At 45.5% G+C, this 14,163-nt stretch overlaps 1 protein-coding gene across 6 annotated transcripts in view; it reads right to left on the bottom strand.

The window, feature by feature from the left end:
- Nucleotides 1-4,538: 4,538 nt before the first annotated feature.
- Nucleotides 4,539-14,163, bottom strand: part of LOC307046253 (signal-induced proliferation-associated 1-like protein 1) — a 37,655-nt gene continuing 28,030 nt past the window's right edge. For 2 of the 6 annotated variants that reach the window (XM_079692580.1, XM_079692579.1), the window contains exons 9-21: nucleotides 12,685-12,959; nucleotides 12,331-12,591; nucleotides 11,642-11,785; nucleotides 11,409-11,545; nucleotides 11,224-11,303; nucleotides 10,345-10,763; nucleotides 9,281-9,472; nucleotides 8,528-8,690; nucleotides 8,087-8,288; nucleotides 7,748-7,897; nucleotides 7,434-7,551; nucleotides 7,084-7,162; nucleotides 4,539-6,481 (exon numbers count right to left, since the gene is read on the bottom strand). In XM_079692580.1, the coding sequence (XP_079548706.1) occupies nucleotides 6,338-6,481; nucleotides 7,084-7,162; nucleotides 7,434-7,551; nucleotides 7,748-7,897; nucleotides 8,087-8,288; nucleotides 8,528-8,690; nucleotides 9,281-9,472; nucleotides 10,345-10,763; nucleotides 11,224-11,303; nucleotides 11,409-11,545; nucleotides 11,642-11,785; nucleotides 12,331-12,591; nucleotides 12,685-12,959 (2,364 nt within the window). In that variant the 3' untranslated portion in view covers nucleotides 4,539-6,337. The remainder of the gene's footprint in view (nucleotides 6,482-7,083; nucleotides 7,163-7,433; nucleotides 7,552-7,747; nucleotides 7,898-8,086; nucleotides 8,289-8,527; nucleotides 8,691-9,280; nucleotides 9,473-10,344; nucleotides 10,764-11,223; nucleotides 11,304-11,408; nucleotides 11,546-11,641; nucleotides 11,786-12,330; nucleotides 12,592-12,684; nucleotides 12,960-14,163) is intronic. The other 4 variants (XR_013810120.1, XM_079692582.1, XM_079692583.1 and 1 more) reach the window with 4 other exon arrangements.

The following is a 14,163-nucleotide window of genomic DNA, read 5'->3' as shown; positions in this document are numbered from 1 at the left end:
TCTATCAGTTAATAAGTTGCAGAGCACAGTAACTACGCCAGCTGCCTCCAATCTGTTGATTAGTAGGCAGCAGGGTTCGCTGCAGAGGCCTGGTGGTTATAACTTTTCGGTTATTAAACCACAGACCTCGCGGCATTCCTCTGTCCGAGATACGCCACCTACACAGGGTCACAATAAGCCCATGAGCGCCGTGGTAACGCCTCATGTGGATATCACTGCACACACCTCCACTCATCCTCTGAGCGTGTGGTACACACGCTCAGAGGGTACACCCTGCAGTTCGCCTCCCCCCCCCGCAGTTCAACGGGATACAGGAGACACGCCTGTCATCCCGAGAACAGTGTCGGGCGCTCCAAGCAGAGCTACGGGAACTCCTGTTGAAAGAGGCTATTTCCAGGGTTCCCCAAGGGGAAGAAAATCAGGGGTATTACTCCCGGTACTTTCTTATCCCGAAAAAGACGGGGGGAATGAGACCCATCCTCGATCTGTCAGCTTTCAACGAGGCAATAATGAAAAGGCCTTTTCACATGCTGACGGTCAAAAGGGTGCCAAAGTGTGTTCACCAGGGAGACTGGTTCACCTCTATAGACCTAAAGGATGCATACTTCCACGTACCCATCATCCCACAACACAGGAAATTTCGGTTTTCATTCAAGGGAATATCGTACCAGTACAACCGTCTGCCGTTCGGTTATTCCCTGGCTCCTCGCACCTTTTCAAAGTGTGTCGAGACGGCATCGCAGCCGCTACACAGAGGAGGGATGAGAGTACTGTTTTACCTGGACGACCTGCTGCTGATGGCTCGCTTCAGGGAGGAAGTGGCTTTACAGACGGTACAACTCATATCGCATCTGTCAAAGCTGGGTTTCGTGATAAACTGGAAAAAGAGCTGCCCTCTTCCCTCCCAGAATATTTTTTACCTGGGTGTGGAATTGAACTCAGCCCGCATGAGAGCGCGACTCTTACGGCAGAGAGTGGAGGCACTGACAGCTCTCCTTCGACGCGTCACGCCCCGCAGCGTGGTGACAGCCCTCTCCGTGATGCGGCTGCTCGGCATGATGGCAGCCGACCACGGGGTGATTCCCTTGGGTCTCCTTCACATGAGAAGACTCCAGAGGTGGTTTATTCGCCTACGCATCGACCCCGTGCGACAGAAGAGGCGCATGGTGGCCATCCCTCTGTCCGTGGGTTCAGACTTAACCTATTGGAAAAGTCCCCACGTCCTGTCAGAGGGTGTGGCCCTGAGCAGAGTTACGTCACACATCTCGGTGTTCACAGACGCATCTTTCTCAGGGTGGGGAGGAACGTGCATGTCGCAGGCAGTGGGGGGACAGTGGCCGGCTCACATGTCCTTCCACATAAACGTGCTGGAATCAATCTCCGTACGGAGAGTAATTCAGCATTTTGCCTCGTTGCTGCAGAATCAGCATGTGTTGATTCGCACAGACAACAGAGCCGCGGCAGCTTACATCAATCGCCAGGGCGGGGTACGCTCAGTGCAGCTTCTGAACACAGCCAGACGGCTGTTGATCTGGGCACGCGCACACCTGCTCTCCATCAGAGCACTGTATGTGCCCGGCGAATTGAACAAAGGGGCAGACCTCATGTCCAGAGGAGGTCCTCGCCAGGAGGATTGGAGCCTACATCCCGAGCTGATCGCCAAGGTTTGGAGCCGGTTCGGGAGGGCGGAGGCGGATCTGTTCGCTGCACGCGGGAACGCGCAATGCGCCCTCTGGTTCTCCCTGTCAGCGCGGGACCTCCCCCCCCTGGGGGTGGACGCGTTCGCACATCGTCCATGGCACAGGGGACTGCTGTACGCTTTCCCACCAGTCCCGCTGATTCCCCGGTTCCTGGACCGAGTGCAGGAGGAGCGGCTGTCAGTGATCCTAATTGCCCCGGAGCGCACGGGAGCTTCCTGGTTTCCATGCCTACAGCGTACGCTGTCAGGCAGGCCGTGGGAAATTCCGTGGCGCGGGGACGCTCTCTCACAGGTGGAGGGAGCGATCTACAGTCACCCAGGGATAGGCCAGCGCTTATGGGCATGGCCCCTGAACGGGAACACTTCGAGAGATTGGGTCTCTCTCAAGATGTTGTACGCACCATTCAGGGAGCCAGGGCCGCGTCTACCAGAGCGTCCTACACAGCCAAGTGGGCAGCGTTCCAGCGTTGGTGTGTAGAAAGAAGCCTGGACCCCACTACGTGCCCCCTTCCTCACGTGCTGTCATTCCTCCAGCTGTTGTTGGACAGGAATTTGGCTTTCAGCACAATCAAGGTATAGGCGGCTGCCATATCTTGTCACGTGGGTTTCGGAGCCGGGACGTTGTTCAGTCATCCCCTGACGAAACGTTTTCTGCAAGGGGTACGAAGACTCAGACCGGTATCACGCGCACTGGCGCCTCAGTGGGATCTGGCTTTGGTGTTACGAGCACTAAGCAAAGCCCCATTTGAACCTTTAGAATAGGTTCCCCTTAAAATGTTGTCAGCCAAAGTAGTACTGCTTTTGGCTCTAACATCAGCAAAAAGGGTGAGTGATCTATCCGCTCTCTCGGTGGCCCCGTCATGCCTCCGGATCCAAGGAGATGGCAGTTCGGCTGTGCTACCTACGTCCTAACCCAGCCTTTATGCCAAAGGTCATCACAAGCTCTTTTAGGTCAAGAGTGATCACCCTGGATGGGTTTTTTCCGCCTCCTCATAAATCGGAGGAAGAAGCCACATCTCATCTCCTCTGTCCGGTGCGCGCGCTGTCCTGCTATGTGGCGCACGGCGGCCTGGCGCCGTTCTCAGCGCCTGTTTGTGCATTAGAGAGCGCTCGATCGGGCAACCTCTGTCTGCACAACGGCTGTCACACTGGCTGTGTGAGGCTGTGTCACAGGCATATGTCTCCTCGGGGGTGGAGCCCCCGGAGAACATCAGTGCGCACTCCACCAGAGGAATTTCCTCCTCCACGGCTTTGCACGGAGGAATGTCAGTGGAAGATATTTGCACTGCTGCATCTTGGTCTTCCCCCTGTTCATTTATATTTCAGGGATGTCTCCCATTCCTCTCTGACACACCCTGTACTGGGTGTCCTGTCGGAGTGAGTGATGTCAGGGAGCCAGCTGTGCGCCTCTCTCCTGCCTTTCGGCACGCGGAGAGCGGCCCCTTTTTTCCCTCTTATAGGAAGGATGTTCCTTTTTCCTCTGACACACTTTGTACGGAGTGCCTGGTCAGAGTGAGTGACGTCAGGGATCCAGCTGTGCGCTCTCCTGCCTGTCTGCACGCAGAGAGCTGCTGTTCCCCCACTACGATCGCAGGACAAGGTGGGACTTTCGTCTCTATTCTCTCACAGCGGCCGGTATGTATTGTTCCCAGCCTTCACCCCGTCGGGAAGATAGGCATGTTTGCTATGTTCCAGGTACGGTGATGTGCCATTACGCATGGCACATCAGGCAGGGGGTCGTTATTGAGCAGGTATGTCTGTGCTTTTAGTGCCGGGCGGACCCAGTGGGGCGCAGACTACATCATGCTTCGCCCTTAACCCAATAGCGATAGCCTTAGAGGGCGAAGCCATATACGAAATAGAGCTGAGGTTACCTACTGTAACCCCAGCTTCTATGAGTAAATGGCACAGCCCTCTAAGCGCTGGGCCCCATACCGGAAGGAGGCCCGAGGGTGGGGGCCCACCTTGCGGGTGGGCGTGGACTACAAGTCTTTCAGTGCTGCGCGGGGGCGCAGGGGGATTACCCAATAGCAATAGCCTTAGAGGGCTGCGCCATTTACTCATAGAAGCTGGGGTTACAGTAGGTAACCTCAGTTACAAAACTTGAGTTTTGTCCACCTAATTTCGTCCATTATAATCACATTAGCATTAGCAACGGGTAGCCTACCTTTTAAGATTAAAATAAAAAATATTCTTGATTTTATTTTTTTACATAGAAAGAGCCTGCAGTCATAACCCGCCCTCATGATAAGATATTCTGATAATTTTGTTGTTAGTAGGCTTCCTTTGTGGCTGTCAGTATCATTATCACTAAATAATTTAAGACTGATCCCAGGAATTGTATACATATATTTGTACTAAAATAATGTATTTGATTTATTTCTCCAAAAGCAAGTGATGATGCCATACCAATGGAAACACTTAGCTACCAGCACCTCCATAGATTTACATAATGGTCATGAGAGATTTATTTTAAGATGGACTACGAAACTTGTGAGCCTATCCTTCATTCTTATTGACCTGAAATCCCCAAAAAGCTTTGCAGCAGTTTAGCCATGACATCCCATTTTCTTTGATCCAAAATGGTCCTCCTCTTCACCCTGGTGTCTCCCATGTCATCCTCATCCATCGATCTGTCTGATCGAGACTATCAGGGTGAAGGCCTTGTGTAATCATGCCTAAGTGGAGAAAGCAGCATCTCACTGATAATCACAATAAATCAGCAGGCAACAACCTCCTGTCAAGCCTCTGACAGACATCCATTTACTCTTAAAGCCACCTCACATGACAGTTAAATTACTTTTCTTGATTTTGACAAACAGTCGACTGTGAGACAAAGTGTAGTTCAACAAAATATCTTTAATAGATATAAACATTTTTTTACACATCACAGCTCAATGGAAACAGAATCACATGCTGTCACACATGTTAAGAATGAAGGTGCAGGGGCGATCTGCTGTGCTAGGGGCCCGGGGACTCATACGTCTGAGTCCGGCTCATCATGGTCTTTGTCCTGTCTTATGTCTCCCCAGTAAATCTTTTGTATGGATCCTTTCACTCTCCACTATATCCTAGCCGGTAAAGCAGAAGTACATCAAAAAATAATCTTAAAAAATAAAAACGAAGGTGCAAATTTTGATGAATATCAAATTCTCCTTATATACAGTTGCACAGTATCCAAGTACAAAAGGAACAACTTATCAGGCTTAAATAAGGACTTTGTGTGGTCATCTACAGACCAAATTTAGGTCAGGCTTACGAGCAGATGACACACTACAGAGAACTCTGTAGCTGAAAGATCAGGATTTGCACAATATCTTAATATGTAATCATATATTTAACAGTACCGATTAAATCTATGGAGAGATTTAAGGATCAGATTGAAGCCTTTTAGCATGCTATCGTGGGGGACATGTTGTCAACACTAGGTGGCACTGTCAATCAATCCACTGCAGAAACTGTAAGGACTTTCAAAAAACATAACAATAATTAGTATTTTGAATAAAAAGTTAGCTTTCTCCATTTGAAAACTCAATCAAAGTATATATATATATTTATATATATATTTATTTTCTTGTAATAGACCGACCATATTAAGTTCATGCAGACCTTTTACTGCATATGGCTGCTTTTTTTATTTTCTTGGCCATCATCTTCGTCATAAATAATCTTTACATATTTTATCAAGGGCAGATGTGAGAAAATAAATGTTAACATCGTATATTTACAATAATCTGAATCAGTGAACTGTCAATCTATATCTTTATGGCACCAATATTTTTACAATATATTTAGTTTTTATAAGCTTTTGACCAGTAGTTTTACTTTTTTTCAACTTTTTAGAAATAAAAAAATGACACAGCTTTTATTACGCAATATAGATTTGACCTTACAGTGTTTACGGTTGTGTGCTATGCAGAGGGTCTGTCTGTGTCTGCCTAACGACACTGCTACCAAAGGAGCATCATGGGGGACCATACCTCCCATGACCTCATATAGCTTATTTTCTTTTGGTTAGTAATAAAGAATAATCAGTGTTATCACTGAATTGGGAAAATGAAATGGAAATTAATACAAAAAACACTTAATTCTTAGAAAGTTTAAACCTCAATCAGAGGAATGTGGGACTATTTTCAGTCAGTCTTGCATGGGGGGAGTATATTTAAAATTGTGTTGAAGCATTTTAATTGGAATTCTGTGCGCTTGTAATTAGGTTAGCTGGGTAGGTAAATGGGGACAGTAACTGTAAATCCCTTTAGGTTAGTTTCGACATATTGCCGTCTCTGACATGCAGGGGTTACAGCAATCCATTCGATAGCACACAAAGCATTAATTTGTGAAATTCTAAGGAAGGTAGTGCATGCTATTTAAAACAGACGCACAGTAGCACCGCTGCTCCTTTTCTTCTATCCTCCCGTTCTTCCACCAAAAGTCTTTCACGGGGATTATACCACAGATCCACAAGGCTGAAGACGGTCCATGTTGGCACTGGTTTGTAAAAGCCCGAGAGAAACAGTTTATGTTGCGGGTTTGTATAAGTCAGTCTGTTGTGTTTGCAGCACTGAAAAAAAAAACGAGTTTCATTACAGCTTGAGTAGTGGTCAAACTCCTAATGTAGCAGTCTGTAAGCTGTGTACATCAGTTCATGTCGATGGTGTTAAAGACCCACTCTGTGAACTTCTTAAGCTTGGCTGAGGCGCTGTAGGACTCCTCCACAAGACGCTGGTTATCCTCCCTCAGGCTCTGGATCTGAGCCTGCAGCGACACCTTGGCATCCTTCTCCTGGAACACACAAAGACATGTTTGAGTAATGTGATTTCAGGATTGAATTACAAAAACAGATACTGGTTCCCTTATAAGATATTTCATTTCAGCAACAAGTGCAAAAACCACAAGAAAATAACTTCATTTTTTAAAAGCTTCCCAATTCTATACATATTTATTGCAAAACTATGTCTTGAGAGCACCATTATCATGAAAATGTAATAGTCCTCCATCTTGTTTTATAGTAGAGCCGCTTATAGTTTAATATCTGATAATGTATGTTTAAGCCCCATTTCAATGATTATTGACATCAAAACAATCAACAAATTGAATATACAGTGGAAACCTCTTATAGTGGAAGCGTCTGTCCGAGTCAAATTCATTACTTTAAGCGTTCGATTAATGTAAGCAATTTCTTTAATTGTTATTTTTCATGCGGCTTTCCATCTAGTTAGCATTGCTATATTTATAACATGAGTATTTAAATTTAGTATTAGTATTGCTAGAACTGATTTTTATCGAACATTTCAAACGCTTTTCATAAACTGTCAAATGTAGTCATACTGAGTCTGTGTGTTTGTTGTTGGAAGAGCTGTAAATCTGATTGAAAGATGGCTCACCCTATTCAAGTCGTCCTGTAGTGTCTTCACCATTGTCTCCAGCTGGCTGACCTTCCCCATCAGGCACGCTGGAGTCTCTCTGTGGAAAAAGGACCATCATGGCATCAGCTGGAGCCCAAACTAAATCATTAGAGCAGAGTGTTTGTTTGTTGTTGTTAGACATTTTCCAGTTTCGACATGTTGGTCTACTTTTATTTCTAACACAATAGTTGCTGATTCTACTATTGAGCAGGCAGAGGAAGGAATAATTGGTGACATCAGCTGCAGTAGTGTTTCACTGGAGTGAACTCTGACCATGCTAGTCACCAGTGACTTAAAGCAAACACTGGCCATGACCTGAGGCCCCTTACCCAGGCGAGGGCTGTCTCAGTGGGGCCGCCTGAGGCTCGGCCTGCTGGGGGCTGGTGGCTGCTGCGTTCTCAGCCATGGAGCTCTCCTCCTGGGCTGTTAGGTAGACCAGCCTCTGCTCTGAAGAAAAAAGCAGTTCAAAGATATACTATTAGACTTGTAAAGAGAACAAATACGGACTAACAGCGCCCTCTTCTGGTGAGGATAAAGAAGGCAGTTGCATTTTTTTGCCACACCTTCTACTGACTAGTAATATAATTCTTGAACCTTTAAATTTCAATTATTTAGAAGAAACAAAAACATGACAGGTGCCTACCCTCAAAAGCTTTGGCGGCGTCTACCAGGTGGGCCCAGTCCAGCGGGCTCTCTGCCCCGTTGTCAGGCAGGGGCATGAGGACCGCGTCCTGCAGCTGCTGCCTCTGCCTCTCCTGCTCCAGCTCAGAGAGCTCTGGGGCTGACAGGTCTCCTGGGAAGGAAGAACAGCAGATTAAAACAGTGGACGATTACGGTTACAATAACCAACCATATCTGACGAGGAAGATGTTTTACTATTCACGTTATTAATGTAGTTCTAACTACAAAACAAAGGTCCTCAGGACAACAAGTCCTAGGCTGCAGCATCTGCTATGATCAGATATAAATACTGGACATTCACCCAGGGATTTGTGTGAGGCTCGCCGGCTTGGTCCTTGGCGAGTGGTGGGTGAGCGAGGTATTGTGGAGCAGCTGAACAGAAGGTCAGTAGGCGTGTCACGCTGCCCGCTGGAGGACGGCTCCCTCTGCCCGCTGTAAATACTCTCATCTGACAGGGTTCTCTGGAGGGAGCGCCGGGTGGGCAGCGGACCAGGAAACAAAGGCTACAGGGGGACGGAAACAAGAGACAGGACTCCAGTAAAACAAAATGAAAATATTTGAATGCAAATGTATAAGCTTAGGGGACTAATGATTGTCCTCTTGAACACAAATGTGTGGATATCTTTCTTGTTTTAATCTTAATTTAACACCTTTTTTAAACCCCTAACAACTAACCCCATGTCAATGATAGTTATACTATGTTGTCGGCATGAGTATAGACAATTAGAGCCCTTCTCAGTACCTTCTCTTCACTTGAGGTGGGTGGAGGGCTGTCAAGTGTAATGAGCTTCTTTAAGTCTTCCTCCAGGCTGGACTTGGCGGTGTGCCGCTGGGGCGACTGGGAGCCACGGAGATTGGCCCTGAGCTGTGGCTGACCCCCCAGAAGACCATCGCTCTGGTGTCTTCTGGAGATAAAACCAAGAGTCAACTCAGAGAGATACCTCTTAAATCCTAATAACAGACATTATATAGACAATAAGAGGTGGTGGTGGCCAGGAACACAACAGAGCATGCCTGTGATTAAAAGTCAGCCATTTTAGTTTCGAGACTGTATGGAAATCTTTGAAGAAGAGCTACAACTACTCTCTGGGATGTTAACATGCCCTTGAAAAGACACTTAACCACTTAATTGCTTCACCATGCATGAGGTTGTGTGTTGAACAGCTGTATAGTTTAGAAACAGCAGTCACCATCATCAGGCAAAGGATGCAATAGCCCTTGGGACAAACAATGACACATGGGCCGCTTTGTACAAATGAAAAAAGGAGCACTTATGTTTAGTCACCCTTCCCTGGGAACCATAAGTGTGTGTTAAAAAAATAAGTTTCAAACCCAACTACACCACAGTGTGGCAGTGTTGGTCAATTTAACAACAAAGTATTATTAGGTGTGCTGTCAGTGAGACAAAAAAGAACATATTCATTCCTTTTTCCTGCTGCTCTAACATCACCAGCGTGACTCACAACTACCCTGAATGATCATTTTCCTATCTTACTTGCGCGTGTTGCCAAAATCCACAGAGTTGACGGTACCCCCGGGTTTCCTCCAGCCAATCAGGTACTTGGAGGTCGCACCCTGGCGAGGGTAGAAGCTCTTGGTCCCGGGGGATGTGGGTGAGGTGGCCGCAGCACCTGCCTCGTCCTGCCCCTGGTCCATCGGACTCCCTGAGTGGCCAGAACTGAGTGTGCTGGAGAACAAAGCAGGGAGGTGAGACGTGTTATAGGTAGAAAAGGCATCAAAGACCTTTTTAAGCTTTATTTAATTTTCAAGCAGACAAGCACAAATAGCAGATTGATTAGCTGTAGCAGTCATGTCAGGGTTTCTATTGTTTCATTGTGGACCTGGTTCAATTAGAATGATTGGTGTAGCACCAACATGGTCACGTTCCTTCTAGTTCAAACAGTCATACATATTTTAGCAGAACACTATTAGCATATATAAACAGATCATAAAAAGATTCTCTTGAGAAAAATAACCTAACCTGATCGATGTCTTACTTTCTTTGCAGATAGGATTAACTTAGGACTTTTATTCTAAAATATAAAAAATAGGACACGGTGTCCTTGCTCTTTCTCTCCAGCAACTTCAAATAATATATCTCTGTACTTTGACATAAAGGCTTGGATTTTCAAACAGCATGTTTTCCTCTGTGTGCTGGCGCTCATGTGCGTGCACGTACTATTAAACAAAGTTGCCAATGCACAGGTCTGCTGGAGCGGAGTTATTTATGGCTGAGTGAAGAGGAGACGGAGGAAACCTTCCATTGATTCAAAAGGAAGTGGGATTTAGAAGAGGGGGATCGGTGCTGAGCTCACAGTCTGCATTTCTAGCAACTTCAAGCACTTCCTTTCTATCGTAGACATCGAGAGACAGAGATACATACACGTGCAAAACCACACACACCCATTTATTTCTTCTCTGCCTTTGTAAATGCCAAACCGCAGAGCTCCCAGGATATATCTGGACTACAATGAATCACTATCTGTTTAATGAAACATTGATGCAAGAGCACAAATTCCTCAGCTCTCTACAGCTGACTCAAACATTTCAGCAGCACACCTGGAGTGGGATGCGGCATCATTCAGGCTGTAGGAGCCACCATCAGGAGCTGGTGGAAAGGCCGATGGACTCTTCGTCAGGATCTCACTGCCTCCGATGGCGACAAGAGAGTCTGGTGTCGGAGGTGAAGAGTTGGTGGTCCCCTGGCTGTCCGCTGGCTCATCCTGCCATAGGCTCTTGTCTTTGGCCCCGAAGGCCCCTGTGGAGGAGGCTGTGCTGCTTTGTGTGGCAGTGAAGGAGGTGGCATCGATGCCGCTGTCGGTGGAGGTGCCCTGCAGATATCCGTTGAGCTCCAGATCGCTCCGCACTCCTGAACGTGAGCCGACTTCATACCACTTCTCGTCGCTGTGTGCCGAGCTGGAGGCGTTGCTGGAGAGCGTGTTGCTGCTCGACTGGCTGGATGAATAGGGAGCATCCGGCTTTTAAGAGAAGAAGAATAAAATCAGCAATCTTTATTATATGTATTTAACATTTTCACCCTTAACTATATTGCAAGCTCATTCTGTCAATATCTAATGCAACATAATTCAACTATTTGACCCTAATAAAAGTGCTTCTAATTACTTTTGATGCTATACTGACTGATATTAGGAGAGGTGACTGTCAGAAATAATGTAATCATCAGAAATGCATGTGCACAGCTGTCCACTTTCATATAATTACACACTTGGTTTATAAGTAAACTGCATTCTGAAACTAAAACAGGCACCAACTTGTAAAGTTACAAATTCTTGCATAATGTTGGCTTGTGCTCAACGCAGGTTGCTTTATAAATGTTGCAGCTCTCACTCAAAAGCACATGAACAGCAGCCCTCTGTTCCCATAGGGGCGTCACATGGTAGAGAGGAGATTACACACAGTATGGTGCGTCCAGCTCACCTTAGTGCTTTTGTTTGGAGACATGTGGCCCTGCTCTGACAACGGGAGTCGAGGATTCACCGCCTTGGAAGCCACGGTATCTGCGGGAAGCAAAGACAAATGAGGACACGTGCATAGACATGTGCTGACAAAGTGTTAGTCATGTTTCATTTGGTGCTATTGTTAACATTGAATGTGTCTCTTACCTGCACTAGTTTTGTCCCCCTCCCCAGGTCGGGACCATCCCACACCAGAACTAGAGCCCGCTTTCATCCCATTGACCCCTTCACCTGCCATCCGCCGCGCCGATGACCCAGGGGACGGGCAGTTGTTGTTGTTAAACCTGGAGGGGAGATGAGGAAGGTCACCTATGTTGCCATGTAGTGCAGAAGGCCAATTTAGCATATGTTACTCATGGTGAGGGGGCAGAGGTACTTACCCATCAGGCATTGACTTCTGCCTCCACTGGTTGGAGCTCGTGGTATCTGAGTAGGGGGGGCCGGGAGGGGAGTTTATGTTGTGCATTGTGCGGCCCATCACGATGGAGCAGGCGAGAGCGTAGTTGTCATTCCCTGGGGAATATCTGCGACCAAGCATAAGTATGTTGTTAAAAACTAAATGCATTGTTTTACCCTTTTATTCAATTTATTTTTTCCCCATGCTCCCGTTATCAGTACTATTATTATTATTATTATTATTATTATTATTATTATTATTATTATTATTATTATTATTGAATACTCATTTGTCACTATTATAAGCTTGTCGATGTTGTTATCATTATCATATTGTTGTCATTCATACTAATGTTGTTGTTGATGCTATTCTGGGCTTAATTACTAATTTATTATTAAGTCTGGGCTTACTCCTTTAAGGTTTTTAAGGTCCTACTGCTATTTACATTCCTTCCCCCAGGATACATGACTATTATATTGTTACTCTTATCATTTTAAAATTATAATTTTGTAATTTCTTACTCTTTTTTTTGGTCTAATCTCTCAAACACTCACAAACCGTTTTTTTTATTTGTTTTTGTCATTTTTTGTACCTTACTTTCTTCTTTGTATCTGTTACACTGCACTTGTATGCACTTGTCTTGTAACTCATCGTCTTTATTTGTTTCGTTACCTTTTTGGGTGGACGGGTCGCCCGTCACTGGACACACTTCGGGGAATAACTGCAGAGTTAATGGCACTGAAGTCTGAAGGCGGGGCTTTGATCAGTGATCCTGCGCCTGCAGCGCGTGTTTGAGGGCTGGATGAGGTGCGTGGCCACTTGGTGTTGTTGTTGTTGGTGGTGGGGCGAAAGGGGAACTTTAACTCATAGGGCATACCCTCCTTGTGGTTCTTGTAATCCACGAGTGGCATGTGGTAGATTTCTGAGCAGCCTCTGTTGGCACATGAAGGGTACACAGTCAGAATGGGACATCCTCAAAGCACAAAAACTGCAGAAACTTCTAGAAATCATCTAAATCCACTCTACCTGCGCGGGGTGGAGTCCTCATGCGGGGGGATGATGACCACCTTCACAGTGACGGAGGTCCTGAGCAGGTCGATCATCTGCTCGTGAGACAGCGAGGCCACAGACACCTTGCAAATCTCCACCAATCGGCTGCCCTGCCTGAGCCCGGCCTGCCAGGCGTAGCCGTAGGGCTCCACCTCAGCTACGATGCCCTCAAAGTTAACGTGGAAGCCCAGCTGGCCCAGGGCGTTGCGCCGCAGGGTCATCTCTGTGGTCTGACTGCCCTTGGTCAACAGCTACAGAACAGAGTGAAGGAGGGAGTAGAAGACATGAATAATGTATAAAACGATTTCTTAAAAAAAATCGAACTAACTAATGTATCTTCTTCAAAAGCATCGAACTAACTAATGTATCTTCTTCAAAGCAACCACATCTTTTAAAGTGTGTATGACACTAGCTTTGATCCCACTCCCGCTAAGGCATATATTTGAGACACATACTATGAATACAAATCATATTTTAAATATATCATACTTTAAATAATTTGGTACACTTCCATGATAATGACTGACTACCATTAGAGAATTTCTATGATTCTAACTGTGAGAAGTTAACTGATCGTAAATATTATTTAGTAAACAGAAGAGTTATTAGTAGCACAGAAGTTCCAGTTAGCTTCAGTGCTGAAGCATTAGTCATAATGCCAACCAAGGCCAGAACCTGCTTTTCAGAGAAGAGTGCATGCCAGTACTGGTAGCAGATACATTTAATTGCAATATCAGCTAAATTATCCACATGTCCCATCAAAAAAAACTGCCTTACCTGCCCTGACCTTTGCGCTCATTAAGGTTGCAGGATTTAGAAAAGCATATATATTTTACTGGTTCAGTCATTGTTGTCTGTAGTGGATAAGCCTTGCAGTAGAAGTGCAACATATGATTTAAAGAATCCTATATTGTTGATGTAGAGTGGAAGCATCGATAAGCACCATGATCTTAAAGACACGCCTTTTCTTTGGAAATTCCCAGGGCATTTCTGTGTCACCATTTCTGTGCAAGCACACCTCCCTCCAAATCATTCAGAGGGTTTTAACATAAGAAATGTGGCACTTTATATTTCAAAACAAAATGTCTATTTCTATAGGTTTCATACAAATAATAAAATAGTTTTCATTTAGCCCGGAAATGAAATTGTTATATCATATCTTTGTTTTTTGTGGGTTGAAATAAAGGTAACCTAAGTTAAGTGGGCATAGCATATTGTCTCATATTGTTCACAGGCCATAGATTTTTAAATAAATTGTATTGTGGCAGCCTTTGTGATACAAGCAAACATATATAATAGTATTGTTGCCCAAAGAATAGATATAACTTTGTATTGTGATGGAACTCGTGATTTAAATCCCGACTCTGCAGATTACTACATTAAATGTTTAATGTGATAAATATAGTTTCATATATTTATGAAGACTGCATGTGTTCATTAAAGCTGTGTTGCTCA

The sequence above is a fragment of the Notothenia rossii genome (genome assembly GCF_949606895.1).
Source record: "Notothenia rossii genome assembly, chromosome: 7".
Taxonomy (NCBI): Eukaryota; Metazoa; Chordata; class Actinopteri; order Perciformes; family Nototheniidae; genus Notothenia; species Notothenia rossii.
Note: the sequence above shows the minus strand (reverse complement) of the source record. Positions and strands in the feature narration are given on the sequence as shown.